This window comes from Cornus florida, unplaced genomic scaffold (genome assembly GCF_030987335.1).
Source record: "Cornus florida cultivar Cherokee Brave unplaced genomic scaffold, ASM3098733v1 CherokeeBrave_3.0.0_Hap2_Chr10, whole genome shotgun sequence".
NCBI lineage: Eukaryota > Viridiplantae > Streptophyta > Magnoliopsida > Cornales > Cornaceae > Cornus > Cornus florida.
Window position 1 is genome coordinate 113,805,589 of NW_026775580.1, and position 22,768 is coordinate 113,828,356.

Here is a 22,768-nt window from a genome sequence, read left to right on the forward strand (position 1 = left end):
ATGTATCAAATTATGCCTTTAATTAACCCACTATGAGAATCACAAATAAGATTATATGGAATTTCCCACTTAACTATCACCTAGTCCAGTAGCTTAGATTATCATCAACCATAACCGTCCTTAAACATAACCTACTGATCTAGTCATACAATTTCATTTATATATATATATATATATATATATATATATATATATATATATAATGATTAATCATGTGGTTTAACGGTCACAATCCAAAACACCTTACTCACTTTTTCCAACAAACATATCTAACAAATTAATATTATACTAACGTACAAACTCTATTGTTTAATGATACCCTGATATAACCCGTCATATATAATTATGTTTAACTAATTAATTGTCATTCTTTTTCTTTTTTTTATAACAACAGTGAATACAAGATACCCAACAACTCTATTACAACAATGACTCTAAATAAAAAAGAATTAACAAATGTATAATTATATATATGAACTCTCAAAACACTGTTTATAGCCATTTATATCCAAATCTTGATTCTACAACTAAAGGTGAAAGAAAATGAATCCTTAAAAAGTATCCCTTCACACTACCCATTATTGTAACCGAGTATAATAAAATGGGTACCTTCCTATTCACTTTAATGAATAATTTATTATAATAATGGAAACAATTTAGGTTTCATGCCTTAACAGGAACATAATACGTATCACATTAGAACTTTAAGGTAACTAAAATATACTAATTAATTAAATACAAAAGATCACGTTATACAAGTTCATGCAAAATCTAATCTTAAAATTATCTTAGATTAATTTAACACATTTAACCTAGCATATAATTTTTTTAAGTATTTTAATATAATTCCACATCGAGTTACGATTATATATAAAAATATAAAGCAAGATTAACTTGCCTGAAAACGCTAATCCCTTCTACTATACGAATCTCCGATCACCTACTCTCTTCTCAGAAACTGCAGACAGGAACCCTATTATCTTTATCTCATTTTCGATTTATAAAATAATGTAATATGATGCACAGAGCAAAATAAACTTATAAAGAGTAATAATAACGGATAGGTGAGATAATTTATAATTTTTTTAAAAAATTTCAAACTTTTTAAAAAGGTAACGTATTATCTCTAAAATTCCTTAAAAAGTCAACTAAATAAAAAAAATATACTCCTAACAAAAAAAAATACGGTATTACAGTTACAGTATTTAAAACATAAGAAATATCAATACGTTTTGTATTATAAAAAAATAAAAACATATTATTGAAAGTAATTTTTGTTTTCATTTTGTCTCTTTAGAGGGCTCAAATTTTGAGGCCTACAGGGGATGAAAAAAATAAAAAATAAAAATAAGTTAGGGCAAGTTTCAGACGACACAATCTGCTTCGACACTCCGCAGGGCGCAGCCTCCGCTATCTCCTCAGGTGACAAGGTATGTTCATCCTCTCTCTCTCTCTCTCTCTCTCTTCTCTCTTCTCTTTTCTCTCTTCTCTCTCCTCTCTCCTCTTGCATGAATCGATATTTTATATATGTTTCTTTCTTTCGTTCAACTCATCATTTGATTTGTTCTAACTTTGGTTCGTTTGATTCGGGCCTTTACCTTTGTTCCAATGGTGAAAAGTAGCTCGGGTTTTGTGTGTCACTGTGTGTGATGGCTATCAAAAGCTGAATGAATATATTATGGTTCTCTTAGTATTTTAATAAATGTGTGCCTTTCTACATGTGTCTTTCATGGCGATCGAGTCCATAATCTTTGGCAGGTACTTTTTTTTTTCCCTCTCCCCAAGTCCACTCCAATCTCTCAACAGCAGCAACCATACCCCTTTTCCTCATAATTTTTTGCGTTTTCACAATCAATCCCGCGAAAATTAAGGATCCCTTCTAGTGGGTTGAGATAATAATTAACTTTTTCGATCTCTAAATTATGCTCATACTTAAAAGTGCCAAATTAAGGGTTTTTTTATTTTTATTTTATTTTATATGAAGATACATACCACCATTATTGATGTTATTTGAAGTTGGCTCAGCTAGAATTTCAGTTAATAATACTGTCAAAGCACTGCCAACAGAATGTACAAACACATGGAAATCAAGAGCAGGCTTAAACAAAACAAAAGTTAATGGTTTTTTCTATTAATTTGCACAGGTCTTCTGTAGCAATGATCAATCAATCACTGCGGCTAACTGGCTTCCAAAAAACACACACACAAAGTGCAGTGTAGTTAATATAAAGAGTGAGAGAGAAAACTATATATGATAGTGGATGACACATATAACCTAAAAGTCCCACTACTTCTTCAGTACTACAAGTTCAGCCTCCTATATATATATATATATATATATATATAGTCACCTCATCACCACATATTTTTGTCATATGTAATCATCAAATTTTAGTAGCTATATAAACAATGAATGTAAAAGAAGCTGCAGTTTTCTGGACTCTTTCATTTTTTATTTTGTGCCTGTGAAAATTTCGCACTCTTTAATTGATAAATTTATTGTTATTAGTTAGCTCTCTTATGCACACTGCACATGTGCACAATTTGCGCACAATTATTTATTGGCGGTGATAAAAATTTGTAGTTATTAGTTAACTGTCTTAAGCACACTGCACAAACGCACAATTATTTATTGGTGGTGATAGATTTATACTTATTAATTAGTTGTCTTACGCACACTGTACAGGCGCACAATTATTTGTTGGTGCTGAATGGTGATAAATTTATAGTTATTAGTTAGTTGTCTTATGCACAATGCACATGGGCACAATTATATTAGCTATAGAATTTTAAAACATCATGTTAAAATTTTGCACTATTATAATTCTTTTTTGCGCGTGTGAAACTCAAGGGCCTCACATTTGAAAGTTGGCCTCTCAAAATATTTGAAATCTCAGGGCCGGCCCTGGCCACAACAACTGGTATCAAATCCGGTTAATTGTGCAGAGCTACTCCAACAGATGCAATGGCAAATATTATTACAACTTGTTGCAGTTTGACTGTTTGAGTTACTTTAGAGTACAAGATTAACATTTGAGGTTAGACGGGATTCTAATCTTTCTCCTCTCCCCCCCCCCCCCCCCCCCCCCCCCCCTCCCCGTGTTTTTTTGTTTCCTCTCAATTTCTCTCCTGCCAATCAGGTTCTTAGTTTCAACCCTCCAACGTTGTTTAATTCTTCCACCGCCATACGACATTACTCTCTCTATTTTCAACTCCAATTCCGAACCCAAACACAATAAATCGCCCCAAATGTTCACCCTCAAAATCCACTCTGTCGACACCCCTCACCCTATATCCTCCTCCACCTCCACCGCCGCCGCCACCACCACCCCTGCTGCACCAAGCCCAAACCCTAATAACTATAACATAGTCGAACTCAATGGCATAATCCACCTCTTCCGCAACCGCTCCCCATCCGCCACCTCCCTCACAAAGCCTTCTGCCCGCACCACCCTCCTCTTCGTTGCAGCTGTCCCCAACTACCTCTCGCCGGAGGACTTCCTCCTCTTCTGTGGGTCCCACCTCGACAATTTCTCCGAACTCCTCTTCATCAGGTACCCCAAAATCCACACACTCTTTATTCACAACCCTTTTGATTTTTCAAATGCTGATGTATATATATATATGTATATGTGTTTTTATTGTATTTAGGAATGATGGCATGGAGGATCGGTACAGTGTCTTAATCAAGCTCGTTAATCAGTTGACAGCTGATGGGTTTTACTGTAATTTCAATGGGAAGCGATTCAAGCCCTCTGAGGTGCCTTAATTTATCAATTTAAGGTTTTGATCTCATATTTTCGTTTGAAATTTTTAATTTTATAAGTATATATGTAATTGATTTTTCAGGCTGAGGTTTGTCATATATTTTTTACTCACTCTGTGGAGTACACTGAGTTCGGAGAGATTGCCAGTACACCTCCACCCGGATTCACTGAATTGCCGACCTGTCCAGTTTGTTTGGGTCAGTTACTCACAAATTTGCTTCTATATGTATGTATGTATGTATGTATAAGTTCATAATATCCTAGATTGTTCATGTGGAATTATTTTGTATGCTAGGAATAAGAATGTTTTGAGTTGGGGTTGTATTATAATTTTTTTCAAATTTATGTTTTAAAATGTTAGAGAGATTGGACCAGGACACAAGTGGAATACAGAGTACTCTTTGTGACCATTCATTTCATTGTTCTTGCATTTCGAAATGGACCTATTTGTCTTGCCAGGTAAGTTCATTCAATATCTTTCCTTTTGAGTATGTTTGTTTCTATTGGTTGTTTTAAAGATTTTAGTGGTTTCATGTAGTTTTAGTGACAGTAAACAAGAGGGCCTTCTGCTGTTAGAAAGTCTTTTGTTAATTTATATGTTGTTAACCTCGTGGTTTGGTTGATATATTTTGAAAACATAAACTTCCCCACCCCCACCTCCATCCCTACAAAATAATAATAATAGTAAGACAGAGGCGGTCTTGCACCTATAGCATCCTTGACACTTACTGTAAAATTCATCTCCTGAAGCATGCATCCCTAACAAGGTAGTCACGGACTCCAACTCCCAATTCTGGAAAGCTATCTGAGTCCCTGCACTACACCCCATTTGGATATGACATGCACTATAGTTCTGATGCATCCTTAGCCACCGAGATATAGAAAAAGCTAGAAGCCTTTCCTTCAAGGCAACTTGTCCACCCCACAGAAATGCCAGAATCTGACCCTGGTCCCATTCTTCATCACAAAACTTTGCAGTTCCTGTTGGATTTGATTACCTATCAAAAATTAATGTCTCCAACCCCAGGTAATGGGGTTCCAGGCTTTGTGGAGTTGGGTGATAGTTGAATTACTTATTGGAATGCTCAGCTAGTTTAATTGGTTAAGGTTATTAGTGTAGAAAACAATTTCTTTTTTTGCGCTCTTGTGTACATCATAGCATTGTGATGCATATTCCAAAATCTCTGTTTCTTCTAAAAAGGGAAAAAAAATGACGGGCCAGAAGTCCAATTAATAAAGTAATATTTGCCAGAGGTCCTTTTTCAGCTAGAATGCAAATTATCTCATTTACATCTTTCATCATACAATTGAAGAAGGTGAAAGAAAAGCTTCAAGATTTTGTGCAGCAGAATTCTCCTGTTACAGTTGAGCATATTTATTTCACCTTTTACCTCCAATGTAAAACGAGAAGTAGCTTTTATTTTTTTTCAAAATAATTATGCCTTAATATATGCAGTATGCAGCCAGTTTGTTACAGATATCAGTATACTTAGAAGTGGATGATATATTTATTTATCCATTCTTTTTTACTCTTGGAAATGACACGTCCTTTAATATGCTAATATTAAAGGATGCTATGTGGCCATATTGACTAAATGTTTATGATCCATGACATTCACTGTTTACCTCCTTGTATCGATTGTTTTTTTTTTTGTGCCATCCTAAAAAGATGCTAATTAATGTTTCTGCAGTCAAATTAGTTGTATTTTGACAGCTTATGGAAGAAGGTTTCAATGATGATTTTTTTATGTTACCAGGTCTGTCGGCTGTGTCAACAGCAAGACGAGAAACCAACCTGTGTTGCATGTGGTGCATTAGAGAATCTCTGGGTTTGTGTTATCTGCAGTTTTGTTGGATGTGGAAGGTAACATATCAAGTGTTATTCTTGTTCTGCTTTCTTGTTTTTTGCCCAAGAACTCGTATAAATTATATTTATTGTTTGTTTGATCAGCTATACTCTTTTCTGAATTCAATCTGTAACTATTGAAACTTTTTTTATTTATATTTTTTTTTTTTTAGATATGAAGAAAGACATGCTATTAAGCACTGGAAGGATACTCAGCATTGCTATTTTCTTAAGTTAGAAACGCAGCAGGTTTGGGACTATGTTGGTGACACTTATGTTCACCGACTAAATCAATCAAAAACTGATGGCAAGTCAACAATGAAAAATTCTCACTGGATGTCAATTGATGGACATTGTGGTACGTGTGACTATGGCGAGGATTCTGGAATTAGTGGGGCCCTTTTCAGCAGCAAAGTGGAAGGGGTATTTTTTTTTTCTTCATCTACTTTACGTATTGATAGAGATGTTGCTGTCCTTGTTGAAAGCAGCAGATAAAAAAAACTAACATACTGGAATTGGTAACTACAAGCCTCTTGATTGGTTGGAGCTAGGAAGGAAAACACTTCAACATGAAGTTTAACTGCATTTTTTTTTTTTTTGTTTTTTTGATACGTAACATGAAGTTTAACTACATTCTACTACGTTAATCTACACTCTAGTACTTTTGCAACTTTTTTGCATTTCAGCAATTTTAAGACTAATTGAACTCCACAAGGTCCACTTTAGGTGTAACAAATTTCGTTCTCACCACAAAACCTATATATATATATATATTTGAAATGTACCACAAAACCTATATTGTTAAGTATATGATTGTTTGTTTTCCATATGGATGATGTGATTATTGTTCTATATACTTGACAATAGATTGTGGACGAGTACAACCATCTTCTTGCGACCCAGCTGGAGATTCAAAGACAAGTATGTACATCCTTGACTCATACTCTCATCCCCACCCTCAGGTTGTTGGTTTCGGATTGGTTTTCCCTCGTATGGTTTTTGTTAGCAAATGGAAACATGCATCTGCAGGCACTGTTAGAGTTCATACTTACATTTAAATAGCTATGCTTGTTTTATTAAGAGATTGTTGTGGTGGTATGATTTTTGTTAGCAAATGGAAACATGTATCTGCAGGCACTGCTAGAGTTCGTGCTTACATTTAAATAGCTTAACTTATTTTACTAAGAGATTGTTTAGGTGGCATTTGGGATATATAGAGTCCACTATTTGGAAGTCCCATTTAGTAGATTTTGTAGAATGGGTAGTCTCATCTTATTTCTTTCACATTTTCACCAGTATTTTTTTTCAGCACTACGAACTACTACTTGCAGAGGCAAAAAGTAGAAGGGAAAGTTCCACATCCGAAGCAGTGGAGAAGGCTGTGGCTTCAAAGATGCAGGATATTCAATATGAACAGGAAAAATTCATTGAGGGACGTAAAATTGCAGAGGAGGTAAGTTTTCTTTTTACTCAATAGTCTGAGCATTTAGAGTCTGCACAATGTATCAAAGAGTCTATCTTATTTATATAGTCAGGCACAAGTCCTAACCCTTAATCTCGCGTTTCTTAGACAAATAAAGATCTTGTGAAAAACCGAGAAGTCTTGCTGAAAAAGGTCAAGGAAATTGAGGAGAGGTACATTGTCTTCCCTCCAGTTTTGCATACATAATTACATATTAATGTTTTCTAATCATGATACTAATTAGTAGGTTTATAAAATTAAAATGTTGTCTGTGTTTGCAGACAACTGTTTGGTACTTGCTAATGATTTAGTTTGATGTCGATTTATATTTTCAAGTGGGAAATTTCATCCATATTAATCTTTATTTAACTTAATAATATGCTGTCAAATGATGAATTCATCATCTTTTTTGTATTCCTCTTTATCTTGAAGTAACAAGGCAATTGCTAAGAAAACACCCAATAATGTTGTGACGATGGTATATGTGAAGAGAGCTAATATGTGCTGCTAATCACGTGAGTATGAATGAGATGTGCCAATTTTGGACACTATTTTAATAATTCGTGTACTTTCAGGGAAGTTTCATCACTGAGGTCCAGAGATGAGAAGATAGTGGATCTGGAAGAACAGGTATTGGTGGTGGTGTTTCCTTATTTCAACATTGATCTGCTTGTATTTAATTATCTGCTTGTATTTAATTATTACATTGCTTGGCTTCATTGTAATTATTAAAATTGGTCACAGATCAGAGACTTAAAAGTCTATGTTGAAGCCCAAAGGACACTGGCCAACATGACCGATTCAGATGACATCAAAGGGGGAACCCTTTTACCAGTACAATCTAACCAAGCAACCCCCGCCAATTCCAGAAGGCGCACCAAGTTGAGTCGAAGAAGGAACTAATAGATAATATGTGCATTTGCCGAGTGGTTTTCTTCTACCGAGCGTAAACAATCATCTATCATCTTGTTTCCTGATCTTTTTGTTTTTTTTGGATATATATCATTTCCTTCTTTTATGTGTGATGTCTTAACAAAGTTTGCATCATTTCAGATTTCTACCGAACATTCTTGTATCGAACTGTTTGTTTACAGTCGGCACATATTGGCCTAGGCGATTATATCTTGTAGTCTACCTCACACGAGAGACTAATAATTAATCAAAACAGAAAATTAAAAAGGAAAGACATCTCTACCGGAAGGTTGAAGGGCAAGAAATATAAACCTGACCTTGCCGCCACCACCTTCAATTGTACCCAAAAAAAAAAAAAAAAAAAAAAAAAAGAATTTTTCTTACAAGCAACTATAATTAGATCGAACAAACACAATCAATCAATACATGAGAGACTAATAATAATCAAAATAATTAAAAAGGAAAGCCATCTCTACCGGAAGGTTGAAGGGCAAGAAACATAAACCTGACCTTGCCGCCACCACCTCCTTCAATTGGACAAAAAGAAATTCTTCTAACAAGCAACTATAATTAGATCGAACTAACACAAACAATCAATCTATTACAAGAGAAGATATCATCAGCTAAGATTAATGATTTATAACTAATAAAGAACAAAATAATTAAAAAATATCCTTTTTAACACACACACAGGCAGACACACAGACCAGGGCCTTTAGCCCAAGCTAATTAATCATTTCCCTCCAAGTTCCTTCAAAGTCAAAACAGAACTTTGCATTCCCTTCACCAATGCCTCTAGTAAATTTACATCATGGATCCAAACTTGTCGTGGACATTCTAAATGAGAGTATTAGCACCATATTTTTGATTTGAACTGATTTGATGCTGCTAACGATTCCCCCTCGAACTAACTCTACTTTGCTGGGTTCAATTGTCCTACCATACCACCTAAATCTTACAGATTCCCCTTCAAAAATAACTCAGGGTGGGGCCAGGATGCAAAACCACAGGAAAGAGACATGCACTCGGATTGCAAGTAAACAGGGCGCATGCACAAGAGACCATCATATCATCTTTGGGGTTGATCAGAACTGGCTGGACCAGAAATGGTGCTAGGCCCAGCACCATTTTCAACTGGAGGGGAGGTGCCCCATTTCCCTTCTGATTCTAGTGGCTCAACTATATGAACTCCACCGTCGGTAAGTCCCAATGCAAACTGATGGGGTTCTGATGGATGTGCCGCGATGACAAGGGGGTAAACTCTCAAGCTGTCAAATTATTTTGTCAAATACTTGTGAAAAGAAAGGTAAAAGAAAAGGGACCGATATTTTCACCTTTATAATTGCAGAAATACTCACCCCGGATTAGTAGGTAGATAAGAAGTAGGATTAATTCGGCATCTCAATCGTAGCGTTGAAGCAGTGAGAATACCGACACTTCCATCTTCAAAACTGACGTATATCGACTGGCTATCACAGGAGTATGTAGCATGTGTGATTGGACCACTAGCTTCTCGTGGAACCCACTGTTTAAGAAACATAAATTGAAATAAAACCATCAGAAGCGGGTACCATAAAGATTTTCTGATTTATTGGATCATCAGATATCCAACAAGAAAATCCAAGTGATAGTTCAGGAGAAAGTAAAGAATCATATGACAATCGAGTATTGAAGGTGTTTAATCTGAATATCTAATGGAAAAGAAAATAAAGATATGTGCCGCACCTGCTTAAGGCATTCCAGTTTAGGTGCTTCATATATGGCTATCTGAGTTTCATGGACAACTAGTAAATGTGTCTGATCTTGGTGAAATTGTACACGAGTATCTGCAAGAGGAACCGAAGCTCGCCCAGCTGGTATCTGCAAGTGTTTACTTGTTTGCTTCTCCCATCCATCTGTGCTCCAAACACACAGCTGTAGAATAAACAGGCATCACTATCTGGAAAAGTCCAACATACAATGTTTTGCCAAATTACATAATATTTGGTTTCTTATAGGAATACGTACGAAGTAACTGAAACACAGATGAAGCCTGAAGGAAGCAGTACAAGTATTTATTTTATTAGTGATATTAATTCTGAAGTGTCATCCCCCGACAAAGGATGCCCTTGCAGGCTCCAATCAGGTGGCCTCAACATGTCTCGTGTATAAAAAAACTAAGAACTACTCCCTCCGTCCCTTATTAGTAGTCCATTTTTCTCTTTTTACATGTCATAAATTAGTTGTCCTCTTTGAAAAGTCAAAGCATCTTTTCTTTATATTTCCATCATGGTCCTTTATCTTTTTAAAAAATTTCAAACTTTGTAACTATATATATTTAAATTAAAAAGGACAATTTGGTAATTTTAAAAGGGGACAATGCATTAATTGCATGTCCCCTTAAAAAGTTATAAAACCAAAAATGGACAACTAATAAAGGACGGAGGTAGTAAATGACAAGTACAAGGGTTCGAGTATTTCAGACTATTAGCCATCACTTGATAGTTGTTAATGTGTGTCCTTTTGGCTTCTCCATTATAGGTTGTTCTAGTTTCTGATCTGTAGAAGCCAAGAAATAATAAATAATCGCATTATCTCCAGAATCTAACCTGCGAATCAGCACCCGAAGATACAAGCACATTTGCAACATTAGAGAATGCGAGGCCTGTTATTCTTTTCTGATGGTCTCTAAGCTTGGTCCTTTATCTTTTTAAAAAATTTCAAACTTTGTAACTATATATATTTAAATTAAAAAGGACAATTTGGTAATTTTAAAAGGGGACAACGCATTAATTGCATGTCCCCTTAAAAAGTTATAAACCAAAAATGGACAACTAATAAAGGACGGAGGTAGTAAATGACAAGTACAAGGGTTCGAGTATTTCAGACTATTAGCCATCACTTGATAGTTGTTAATGTGTGTCCTTTTGGCTTCTCCATTATAGGTTGTTCTAGTTTCTGATCTGTAGAAGCCAAGAAATAATAAATAATCGCATTATCTCCAGAATCTAACCTGAGAATCAGCACCCGAAGATACAAGCACATTTGCAACATTAGAGAATGCGAGGCCTGTTATTCTTTTCTGATGGCCTCTAAGCTTGGTTTTAACCTGCACCAAGGGAACATGCAGAATTGTTTCAGTATATCCATCAGCAAAATCAACTCACTTTAGGCTTCAGTTTAAAATGAGGACAACCTCATCAACCCGGACATTATATATTTGGATAGAAGAATCTTCCATGCCTATGGCAATGATATTATTGTCTTGAGGATGGAATGCCAGAAATGTTGCTGCAGGCGGAGGGGGCATGAATGTTGTCATCGTCTGCATGACAATAAATATAACATGAAAAAAAGAAAAGAAAAAAATATTACAGGAAACATAATGAAAAAAAGAAAAGAAAAAAATATTACAGGAAACATAATGGAAGAAAAATGAAATAATTTTTGTCAACCCTTAATATCATGCTAACAATAGCTAGGATTTCCAGAAGATGTCATTCGTTTGATGAGAAATAAAAAGGAATATCAACATTTTGAGTATAGCTGAAGCAGCTACTTTTGAAGTAACAGAAAGAAAAACAAAGACTAGAGTGGGAGAATCATCAAAACGGTGCATGAAACTTATATCTCTAGATCCAAAGTGATAAAAGAAAGAAGATACTAATACTTTGTCTTCCCACTAATTTACTCTTCATTCACTTGAAAATAGCTGCGACTTTTAACCACCATGCAGACCCAAAACAAGTAATAATAGCTGGGGGGGAGAAGAAAGTATAAAAATACCATAGCTTGGTTATAATTTCATAATTTAATTTTGAAAAACTTTACATCCCAAATAGATAAAAATTTGTATAATTAGATTTTCAAACACAACAGATTCTAGATGGTAAACATACTCGGGAAGAATCAGTTTTGAAAAAAATTCAATAATCACAAATAATCCATATCATACCTTCCCAATACTTGGCTATATATAAATCAACCATGTACACTGTACATGAGCGAGGACAGAAGAGAGGTGGTGTAAAAATCATTTTACCTTGAATGTCATCATATTAAATAAGGAAATTTTCCCCCCTGAAGCAGACATAACATAAGAATCGTTCTTTGAAAGTGCAAAGCATGCAATAGGATCCTCAGGGATTGTATCACTAATGTCATTGGTCATCAATAGTCCACTTGAGGGCTGCCACAGTTGTGGTACAACACTAGCAGTTGCCTGCAATAGGCATATTGTATAAGCAGAAAAATTATGGATATTAATGAAACAAAATTACAATGCAACTTTCTAAGCGCAGATGACTTGTTACCTTCCCAGTTGAGCTTCGATCATTCCTTTGCCATTTCCAGAGCTTGTGAACAGCATTGGCTGCTAGTGCCAGTATGGCAAATCCAGAATTTGTATACATCAACCTAGAAACCTGGAACGTCGACGAAATGGACAGAACCATTAAAAAAAGAAAGAAAAATAAAGTAAATACCAAGCACACTAAGAGCATCTAACTCGAGCTATGAAAGAGAAACAAAAATCCCAACAAAATCTTAAATTCTTAGATCCTAATTGTATACAACAGAAATTGAACAGAAATTATATTGCAAATTTGCGAGTAGGTCAAAAGATTAAGTGCAATAAAGCAACTCTCAATCAACTATTTAGAGCCTTTCCCAGTCTATAGATCATTCATTATATGCACATGCAGTCTGATGTGTTTTCCTAATTTGATCAAAACCATTCCGGTCTCTACTGATGTGCGGACACTACTGGCACCAGAGGTGGGTATTAGCACGTGTCCAATTTATCCTGATTAATTAAAATTTCATATTTTCAGAAACCTGGATGAAAGTTATTAAGAAGAAAATTAATTAATTACTGATAGTCAAGTAATATCAATGAACCAAAAAAGTTAAAACTGTGTATTACTGGGGGGGGGGGGGGGGGGAGAACGAACGAACAAGAAAGTAAAAGACGAAAAAACACAGCACGCGTGCATAACTTTAAGAACTGATAATTCAAAAGTTTCTTATACGCTTGAATAGATTGGATCCATACCCTCATTGCCGTTAAATTGTCTGGGAGCCTTAGGGAGCGGCATTGTGATGGTTCGTTGATTTCTGTCAGTTTCCAGATCCTAGATTTATCTACTGCTTCATCAGCAATTCTGGGTTTTACATCTGCCAAACTTCGGTTATCCCCATTCTACAGGAACACAAAAGGAAAAAGTTAGAATTATTAAATGCACAAAGCATATCTACATCTAAAGAGTGCATAGATATCTGTGTCACATGAAACAACATGCATGTATTACATTAACAACATCAATACACATCAACAAATAAAGATGCTCCTTTTTTAATCCAGATTCCCCATGATGGAGAGAGTAATACTTACCATTGCAACCATGGATGACATTGGAGCAGCTCGATCAACGATGCTTGATCCAACAGTTGCATTAGGAGCACCAAACGCGCTTATTGTGGGAGCCTGTACATGTATGAAGCAACTCTGTGAAACTCTCTAGAAGGATTTACAGAAACTCTGGCAGAACCAAACGTGTCCAATTACCCATTTACATAAAATAAATTTTGGGGATTTGCACAAAAATTGCTAAGCCTAAAAATCCCATTTACCTTCACCACAGCTGCAGAGGCAAGTCTAGAAGGATCAAATGAGCGATTTTCCACAGTTCGTAGTAGCCTAATGCCATCTGCATTTGCTAGAATTTTAACAGCACTCTCATTTGTAGAAACAGCCAACAATATACCTTCCTTGTTAAATCGGATACAGGGAGAATCCTGGTTAAATAATTAAAAACCATGATACTTGGTTAAGAGGGATTTTTTTAAAAAAGATATATATTGAATGACACATATCTGATATTTACCGTTAGTCCACCCTCTGCATCAGTGGTTGTCAATAAGTTAACACTGTCCATGTCCCAAAATTTGACCTTGAACTCATCACCAGCAGCCAAGAATCGATTCTTCGTGGTATCAAATTGCACAACTCCAGCAGATCGCTTCCCAAGACCATGATATGTACGCTTGACAGCTCCCTCGCTTTCATTCCATTCCACAATGAATGAATCTCCTTCTTTATTGGTCCCACATGAGAACAACCTATGAGTTGCCCATCATATCATGAAACAGATGTTTTAGTTAAAGACATTATAAAAAGCCAACCTCCCATCCTGAAAAAAAGAAGGAAAAGGAACAGCTAGCAGTGGTAAAAAAAAAATATTAATTTTAAACCTTGTCCCATCGGCACTGTATGCCATTCTGGTGGATGAATGGCCCGGGGCATCATAGTCAACCCTTGAACCCATGCTATCATACAACCATGCCTTTATTTTACCGTCCGTTGCCGTTGAGAAAATAAACTTGAGGAAAAAGGCAAAAAATCAAAAAAACAAGAAGTCATAACAGCCATAGAATAAATTTATGTGAGAAGTCAATATACCAATGGATAAATGAATTGTATTAAATTACCAGAAAGAAAAGATTTGCACATTTTAAGTAGAAGAACGAAAGATAGCACCTTTAATGAGACAGAGACATTTGCAGCAGCAAATCTTATCATCTTCGTTTGTTTGTTTGTTTGTGGGTTTGGTGTGTGTGTGTGTTTGGTCAAGTCTGTGTTCTTATCATGCAAATTCAAAAGTCGTGAATTCAAAAGATCACAGTCAAAAGAAAATCCTACAAGCCGTCCAATGATGTGTTAAACCACTTGTAATTTAATACTCGTGTCAATATAGAATCCTGAAATTTCCAAGTGAAATTCAGGGCCTCCATACGGACAACAAATAGAACCTAGACTGCAAAAATTAAAACTCTACAACAAGAACCAGGGATGTGAAATTTTCTCCATTTCATAGTCCCATTGGGTTTTTAGCAGGTTTGGTCAACTGAATAGTTAGGAATGCAATCAGTTTAGCCACTTGTATCCAATGAAGATATTAATAATAAAATAAAATAAACTTGTTTCTGAAGGACGTCCTTGAAACAAAGAGATACTATAGTTTTTCCATATTTCTAACATAATAACGGCAGTCTTCTATTGGCTAGACCCTAAATAAGGTCATGTATAGGCTTAATCGTGATTATAATCCACTTATAAATATGTATTGTAGTTTGGCACGTTCACTATGTGATCAAGCAGGCAAAGTCCCAACAACCTACCCAGAAAACAAGTGTGGGTTTTTCTAGCTTTAATGAACCATATTCGTTCTTATTTAATTCTAGTTAAATGAAAAAACGACCACATTTGTGAATTTTCAAATATTTTATGCTCTAGATGTGTGTAAATGAATTTTAAATGTTTAAAGTATAATTTCTCATTTAACTTAAAAGATGATAATAATATAAGCAAATTGGCATATTACAGAATTCAGTGCATCTGAATGTGCCCTTTTGGCCATATAACACTAAAATTTATCTTGGTAGCATATCAGAATTCAGAAACCAATCCCATTTTATTGACCAAGCCTCAAAAAATAACATGAGAAATGCTACTGTTGAAATTGAAGAGAAATATTAAATGAAGAATACAAAGCTATAAAGTTGTTCAGCCACTAGGGCTTACATCCACGACACACAAATCCCAAATGGCTACATCTCTTTCATTACATTATCTCTCGATTTTGTTTACAATAACCACCTATATTTATAGGGCGAATTGGGAAAGACTTGTAATAAAGGAATTACACAGAAAGTTAAATATAAATATGGAAACAGCTTGTTGCCCAAGTATAACAACATTAACATTCTGTCAAAGAGTGATTTAATAAGGGCTTAAATCACTCCAATAATTTATTCTCCAACAGCTACCAATCAAACTTTTTGCAAAATCCCATCCGTATGGTACTATTTTATGAATCTTGTGAATTTGTGATATCAAGACCCTTCTTAATCACAGGTTCTATTAATAAGAAAATCATCAAGGTGGTGAAACATGTTTACATAAAATAAATTACGGACTAGAGTAATACCGCCAGTCCATTGGCCCAGATGGTATAACCTCTCCTCCCAAGAGGAGGTGAGAGTTTGAGCACCATTGTGGAGGGTTGTTTGAGGGTGTGTCTGTGTGAGAGAGAGAGAGTATTTACCTAACAAAATAATTATGAAGAGTGATGCATTAATATGCAAATCAATAAATATTTTGTAATTTGTAAATACCAAGATGACTTCTATACCTTTGGCGTATAGGAAAATGTCCTTAAATTAATATGTTATTCTGTCTTTTTGGGATTGATTGAGTGCTACTGCAATCAGTAGAGAAGTTGCTGGTCAGGCAGCTTGGCAAGCGGTTCCTTTTTGCCTATATAGTGTCAATGAAGGGAGAAAATAGGTTTACATTTAAAGAAGTATTGTAATAATAAGTTTAAGAACTCATGCTGACACTTTACATTTGTATTACAAAAAATTTCACGATGCTTTACACTAGTAGATTTTACAAGTGATTTGAATTGTACAAAAGGAGTTGAAGTTTATTATTACTCTTGTATACTCCAAGTGTACATTGGTGGTGTCCCTTGAGAACTTTTATCTACAAATTTTTATTTCTTAAAAAAAATTTTGATGGCACTATCTGAGATCCAATTCTTCTTAGGATTAGATTTTAATATCACCATCTGAGATCCAATTGTTCATATAATTGGATTTTAATGTAACATCTAAATATTTACTTTTCCTTGTGTAAAAATAGCAAGTTGGAGCCAAAAAATGATGGCAGTGGAGGTGGTGGTGGGGATGAATTAGCAAGGGATGATGGGAGAGAGGTTTTAATACTGATATTGTCATGGTGGAGGCACGACCAATGATATGATGATGGTGATTGTTATGACATTGGTGTAATTTTATTGAGGTGCCGGTGCAGTGACAAGGAGGTGGTGACCGTGGAGTGTTTTTTTTTTTTTTTTTTTTGATAAGTAAAAATGTATTAGAAAGCGTTCAAAAGGGGAACCGTGGAGTATTGTTCATCACAACCATGTGACAGTAGTAGCATGTGACAATAATGGTGGCAATAGTGCCTGTCATGGAGCAATTATAGAGTTTCCGGTGCCATATTATATGAAAACGAAATGAGTAGATATGATGGTTGCAGCAACAAGTGTGACAGCAAGATGGAGGTGTAGTGGAAGCAACATTATTGATGGCAACAGCAGTCATAGTAGCAATAATGCTCTTAGTTTGTGGAAGCAACATTATTGATGGCAGTAGCAGTCATAGTAGCATTAATGCTCTTAGATTCTTTCTTTTGTATCATAAACTTTCCTCCCAGAAAAAAGGAGCCAAAAAGCTGCAGTTGCATTTTTTCTTTTTATCAATATAATGGAATGAACAGGCAATACCTGAATGCTTTCCTTGTGATGGGGACATACAGAATATACAGGTGCTTCATGACCTTCAAAAATATACTGCTTAGAGCCTGTAACTGCATCCCATACCTGGGAAAACCTAAACTGTAAGAATGAAATCCAACACCCACCATCCAATAAAAAGCAACACAAGGGGAAAAAAGAAAAACCTTAATGAGCCTGTCCTCCCCACAGGTGACAACGCAAAGTTGTTTGTTTGGATAAGAAAAAGCAAGATCATTAACACTGCCAGCATGAGCCTCAATCTAGATAACCAAAAGAAAATCAAAAAACTCGTCAGTATTGTTCATATATACAAGAGTTATGTGAAAATATAGAAAGCGAGCTCCAAAAATGGGGCATGTTTAGTAAAAACAGCTAAAAATAGCACCAGTCTTCAGGGTAATGAATGATAAGCACAAACCTCTAGGTGGTTACGTAGATCATCACCACCAAAATAGGAGTATATGTGCACAATGTGCTTGGAGTATGCAACACCTGAAGTAAATACATTATCCATCAGAGCTAGCACCATTCTCACTGTCAAATATCAAAAAAAATCTTTTCCTACTGTGATGTAAAATATAATTTCTAGCTTCTAAACACAAATTATATATGAAAGAAAAGTACAATATAAAAATATTCGCTTTCAATATTCAACATACCAAGTAGGGTGCCATCAGGACTCCAAATTACACGGTTAGTTGATGCAGTATAATCGTTGGTCAAAGATGCCTAACATAAAAACAGAAATCTGAGTTGGTGACTTCACAAAGCATCAAAATCATATTTATGTTCACTCAGAGTAAAAGGCAAACCTGCAGAGTCATTGAACATACTCCAAGGTCCCAGACCTTGAAATTTCTAATCACAAGCCTCTCCCGACTACCTAGCTCCCAAACCATGATCTCTCCCGTGTTTGTTCCGACTGAAATTTGTTATTGCACGTTAAAAAAGAAAGAAAATATGAATGAATATGACGGAAATTCAGTACTCAATGAACAACAAGAAGAGACGAGAACCGCCGGGTGCTAACCAAGAAGTAGAATTTGTTGGACTGGATGAAAATCCATACTCTTGACCGTTGAACCCTGATTTAGAGTCATAACAACAGCCTTGGGCAAATCATCACAAGAATATGAAGTTTGACCATGACTTTGGCTGGTGTATCCAACGGGCAGAATATTAACAGGCAAATTATTGACCTGTCCAGAAATCAAGTACATGAAAAATCAATTAATCTCAACTCGAAACATGAAAATGACTTTTAAAGCAAAGGCACAAACTAAATATTTTATACGTGGAGAGGTCAAACAAAAATACATGTGCAGATGCATGTTGCATACACAAAAACGCAAATCTCAAATACATCAATTACCGTCACATAAAAATGAATGGAGACCCAAATAGAGAGGGTTAACTCTAGAAGGATTAGATGGGAACTCATAGAAAGGAGTCTCCTGAGATATGTTCATGCTGCATCACACCAAAACCCAAAATATCTTACTCCCTCGGGTCAATGTATTATTTTCTCCTTTTTGAGTGTATAGTATTCGATGTTTACTTTTCATATCACAAATATATTACTTTGGTTGTCTTGTTAGCTGCATATCCTCCTATAATTAACTTCTACAACTGAAAACACTTGGAACGTAGTGTTGTCATATATTACCAAAAACATGAGTGTAATTGAAAGTAACTGTTCAATTAAATTCCTATATTAGCCTGCTATCTCACATTCATAGTGTCTTCATCATATACTTAAATGTTGTTGTGTCTCCTATTTAGTTGCTTCAGATTCAACCAGAAATGAGGTTACAAATTCCTAATGCTAAAACTCAATTGGGGAAATGATCCAAGTCTCCATAAACCAAACTAGAACAGAAACAAAACCTCCCATGTGTTTAAACTAAGCAAACCACATCAACTTACACTACCTGTGTTATGTTCAATGACAAGGTGCGTTCCACATCCTTCAAATCCCAAGTTAACATTGTAAATCTTCAATTTCCATATATACTTGGGGTTGTGCGACAAAAAAAAAAAAAAAAGGAAAGCAAACAAGTTCCAATACTTAAAAAGCAACCCCAAATTTCAGTAATTCCATGATTCACGGAACTAAGAGCTTCCAGGCATGAGCATCATACTCATCTCAAAACAAAATATTAGAAATTGAATAAGCCAAAGCTCAAAATACTGGTAATAGAGCTCCTAATCCTAGTAACAGAACTTAGACTGCCACCAAATCCATGGAAAATAAAGAGGATTGGTAATGTACTTCGTCTCATATTCCAAAAGTATTTCAGTAATTCCATGATTCACAGAACTAAGAGCTTCCAGGCATGAGCATCATACTCATCTCAAAACAAAATATTAGAAATTGAATAAGCCAAAGCTCAAAATACTAGTAATAGAGCTCCTAATCCTAGTAACAGAACTTAAGACTGCCACCAAATCCATGGAAAATAAAGAGGATTGGTTATGTACTTCGTCTGATATTCCAAAAGGTCTCGATCTCTTCAACACATGTTCAGAATCAGCTGTTTGATAATCCGCAGCCGGGTTGTTTGTAGGAGGAGTCCTAGGGCGCTTTAAAATAGCTGCTGAAGAAACATATAAAAAGAGGGTAAAAGGCATCAGTTATAGGAGAGGGGGGAAGGGGAGGGTGAATCTCAGGTCAATTGGGAAAAAGAGAATGAGAGAGAGTATTATATCGGAAAATCATGAAATACTTTTTCATGCATAATATATATATATATACATATATATATATATATAACCATTCAGAGATAATTTTTACCGTATTTGATGAAATCTGAAATGTATCATATCACTGGTATCCTTGTGCATCTAGATTTGTTCAAGATATGCTAGAAAACTATCAAAAACTGATCCACAAGTAGCTAGTAGAAAAGCATTTATACCATACTAAGTATACCTGCATTGTTAGGTGCAGCAAAACCAATTGGCCCAGCAGAAGCTGAGGGGTGAGGAACTGGAGATGGATTAGCCATCCATCCTGCAAGCGATGTTGGCAGAGGAGCTGCTGTTTGTTGTTGGAAAGGCTTGAAAAACAAACAACCCAAGTCACAACTTTCAAAATTAAAAGTTTAAAACAGCACCATGAATCAAAATAACTCTCTTGTAGTTTCACTTACACCATGAGCACCCAGAGGCGGAAAACCCCCTGCTTTAGGAACAGGGCCCATTAGAGGATTAGTTACAGGGGATGGGGCTCGAGCGCCATTTGGCTGTGACTGCCCACAAGTATGGTCTACAAATAGGGTTTTTATGTCAGGGTTAGGCTTCGGATTCTTGCAAAGCTGATGCTGCCAATTCAAACTGAACACAATACATAGGAATGTCAATTAAAAACATATACCTTAACTTGGAAGAAAAATCAAATCTGCAAAGCAACAAAAATGACCTCTGATTAATTAGTGTCCGCAGTCTAGAGTTCTTCAAGGTAGGAAAATTTAGCTTATCACGAAACAGGGGATTTGCTTCAATCAACTTTTTAAGTTCAGCAAGCATTATACCCCTAGCAGACTTGGTGTCTCCGTATTTAGATAGTTGCTCATTATCTCTGCAGGTTAGTGTATTTATATTAGAATTCATATAAGGTACAAACAAACTATGGTAAAAAATTCCAGTGTAGATATGGCGCCAAGAAAAACAACTCTATAAGACAAGTTCTACATGCCTAAAGTTCTCCAAGGTCAAAAGCTGTGTTATCTCTTTAAAAAGGTCTTCATTAAAAGCCGAAAACACTTTCAAGTCCTTCACTAGAACTTCGACAGCTTTAGCACGATCCTTCCTACAATTAAGGGAAGAAGTATAGGGGAATAGAAAAACATTGTCAATTCAGAATAAATTATAAAAGAATTAGAGTAACTGCAAAACCAATAAACTTCTTGTTAATATGCATTCATGTTCATCAAATTAAGGCAATTAACACTTGTCTACTTACCCAATTCACCCACCAAAAAAATACACTTACTTGTCTAAGGCTTCCAGGTACTTCTGCTTTCGAATCTCAAAGAAAATTTTCATGGAGTATCTGTTATCTTCAACCTTAGTGAATCCAGATAAATACTTTTCCACCTCATCCCAGTCCCCATTTGTCACCATTTCCTCAAAATACCTCATGTTGAAGAAAAACCCAGACTCTTGCTCCAACCTCCACCATACAAGTCAAAACAAATAAACAATCAAACTTAGCCCACTGCCACCAACTGAAGCAACATACACGTGTAGTATTACAAGGAAACCGACTTATAGAGTGTATTATGTTTATGATATTTTGGTTTCGGGAAAATGAAAAATTAAACTTATTTAATCCAAACAGCTATTTTAGGTTAGGTAAAGTTGGGGTTAAGTTTACTCGGATCAGAAATAATAAAAAATCAAAGTTATGCCTAATTTTTTCCTTTGCCTTCATTTTTTAGCAACCAAACACAACTATCAAAATAAATAAATAAATAAATAAGAAGACAAAGAATTAAGAGAATTAACCCTACCTGTGAACAGTCTCTTTAAATTTCTCTTCATCGAGAAACTGAAGTATAAGAAACACGAGCTCTCTGCTGAGAGACGACATGTTTGTCTTCAAACTGCCCCACTGCGAAAAAAAAAAAAAAAAAAGAAGATCTAAACCCTCAAAGATCGATGAAAATGGAGCAAACAATAGACTTAAAACAAATATCCCTAAATTACAAGCAAACACATCAAGTAATAGAGTTCAGTCCCAATTATTCAGCCCTCAAGAACCTCAAAAACCTAAAAATTAAATATAGGCATATACATGTGTGTGTGTGTGCGGAAATTGAGAAGAAAGTGCTCGTACCTTGATTGAATGAGAGAGAAAAGAACAGATCGGAGGGTTTGAGAAGACGAAGACAGAGAGCGGTCCTTTTACTAGTCTCTCTCTCTACAACTTTCTCTCTCTCTAGGGATTTGAAGGGAAGAGAGAGATGTGAAGCCAAGAACCAAAAGGGTTCAAGACAAAATAAATAGTGCAAACGATTACGAGATGAATGAGATATAAATGAAATAATAGAAAATAAATAGGGCAAGTGATAAGTAGTATCACGTATAAAACGAAAACTGATCTACTTATAAAGAGGTTGATAAGCAGTAGTGCTTATAGTCGTCTTAAACACGTCTAATATGTATTTATATTCGGCTGGATTTGCGGACTTTTCAGAGATAAGAAGTTACCGTATTTAGGTGAGAAATGATGCCATGAGAGCACCCTCATATAATGTTTGTGGACTGTCATCTCTCCTACCTTTGCATTGTTTCACTTGTTATCCGTTATTTTTGGGGAGTTCGCGTCAAATCTTACACCTTTAATTTTTAATATAACAATAATTACGGTATAATTCTCAATATTATAATTAGATACTAAGAATCATATTTTTCATTTCTCAATTTAGATAAAGTA

At 35.5% G+C, this 22,768-nt stretch overlaps 2 protein-coding genes across 4 annotated transcripts; one reads left to right on the forward strand and one right to left on the reverse strand.

The window, feature by feature from the left end:
* The first annotated feature begins 1,314 nt into the window (after positions 1-1,314).
* LOC132277312 (BRAP2 RING ZnF UBP domain-containing protein 1) lies at positions 1,315-8,366 on the forward strand. 2 transcript variants are annotated; one of them, XM_059779145.1, is made up of 12 exons: positions 1,315-1,430; positions 3,141-3,554; positions 3,652-3,760; positions 3,850-3,964; positions 4,129-4,226; positions 5,525-5,631; positions 5,787-6,036; positions 6,481-6,534; positions 6,923-7,066; positions 7,184-7,248; positions 7,651-7,705; positions 7,820-8,366. In XM_059779145.1, exons 2-12 carry the CDS (start codon positions 3,250-3,252, stop codon positions 7,976-7,978), a joined length of 1,461 nt encoding a protein of 486 aa, XP_059635128.1. In that variant the 5' UTR covers positions 1,315-1,430; positions 3,141-3,249; the 3' UTR covers positions 7,979-8,366. The 2 variants fall into 2 exon arrangements, with proteins under 2 accessions (XP_059635128.1, XP_059635127.1); XM_059779144.1 differs by lacking the exon at positions 1,315-1,430 and having other exon boundaries at positions 3,078-3,554.
* A 169-nt stretch (positions 8,367-8,535) lies between these two features.
* Positions 8,536-22,335, reverse strand: LOC132277311 (topless-related protein 4-like). 2 transcript variants are annotated; one of them, XM_059779142.1, is made up of 26 exons: positions 22,169-22,335; positions 21,843-21,943; positions 21,323-21,502; positions 21,026-21,139; positions 20,750-20,908; positions 20,481-20,664; positions 20,261-20,387; positions 19,810-19,925; positions 18,359-18,527; positions 18,141-18,250; positions 17,988-18,057; positions 17,747-17,820; positions 17,493-17,588; positions 17,317-17,412; positions 14,219-14,346; positions 13,852-14,086; positions 13,598-13,762; positions 13,359-13,451; positions 13,020-13,166; positions 12,280-12,390; positions 12,009-12,188; positions 11,163-11,291; positions 10,980-11,075; positions 9,713-9,901; positions 9,346-9,512; positions 8,536-9,255 (listed from the first exon to the last, which is right to left on the reverse strand). In XM_059779142.1, exons 2-26 carry the CDS (start codon positions 21,920-21,922, stop codon positions 9,057-9,059), a joined length of 3,414 nt encoding a protein of 1,137 aa, XP_059635125.1. In that variant the 5' UTR covers positions 21,923-21,943; positions 22,169-22,335; the 3' UTR covers positions 8,536-9,056. The 2 variants fall into 2 exon arrangements, with proteins under 2 accessions (XP_059635125.1, XP_059635124.1); XM_059779141.1 differs by lacking the exons at positions 21,026-21,139; positions 21,323-21,502; positions 21,843-21,943; positions 22,169-22,335 and having other exon boundaries at positions 19,810-19,922; positions 20,750-20,955.
* Between the last annotated feature and the right edge of the window lie 433 nt (positions 22,336-22,768).

Bases quoted from the DNA above. Each gene is read 5' to 3' on its own strand.
- LOC132277312 (XM_059779145.1), top strand. From the start codon at position 3,250: ATGTTCACCCTCAAAATCCACTCTGTCGACACCCCTCACCCTATATCC. The intron at 3,761-3,849 runs GTGCCTTAATTT...TTGATTTTTCAG, and splicing joins AGCGATTCAAGCCCTCTGAG to GCTGAGGTTTGTCATATATT. The intron at 4,227-5,524 runs GTAAGTTCATTC...TTATGTTACCAG, and splicing joins GGACCTATTTGTCTTGCCAG to GTCTGTCGGCTGTGTCAACA.
- LOC132277311 (XM_059779142.1), bottom strand. From the start codon at position 21,922: ATGTCGTCTCTCAGCAGAGAGCTCGTGTTTCTTATACTTCAGTTTCTC. The intron at 17,413-17,492 runs GTTTTTCTTTTT...AGGTTTTCCCAG, and splicing joins GGGAGGACAGGCTCATTAAG to GTATGGGATGCAGTTACAGG. The intron at 14,347-17,316 runs GTATTGCCTGTT...TTTTTCCTCAAG, and splicing joins ATCACAAGGAAAGCATTCAG to TTTATTTTCTCAACGGCAAC.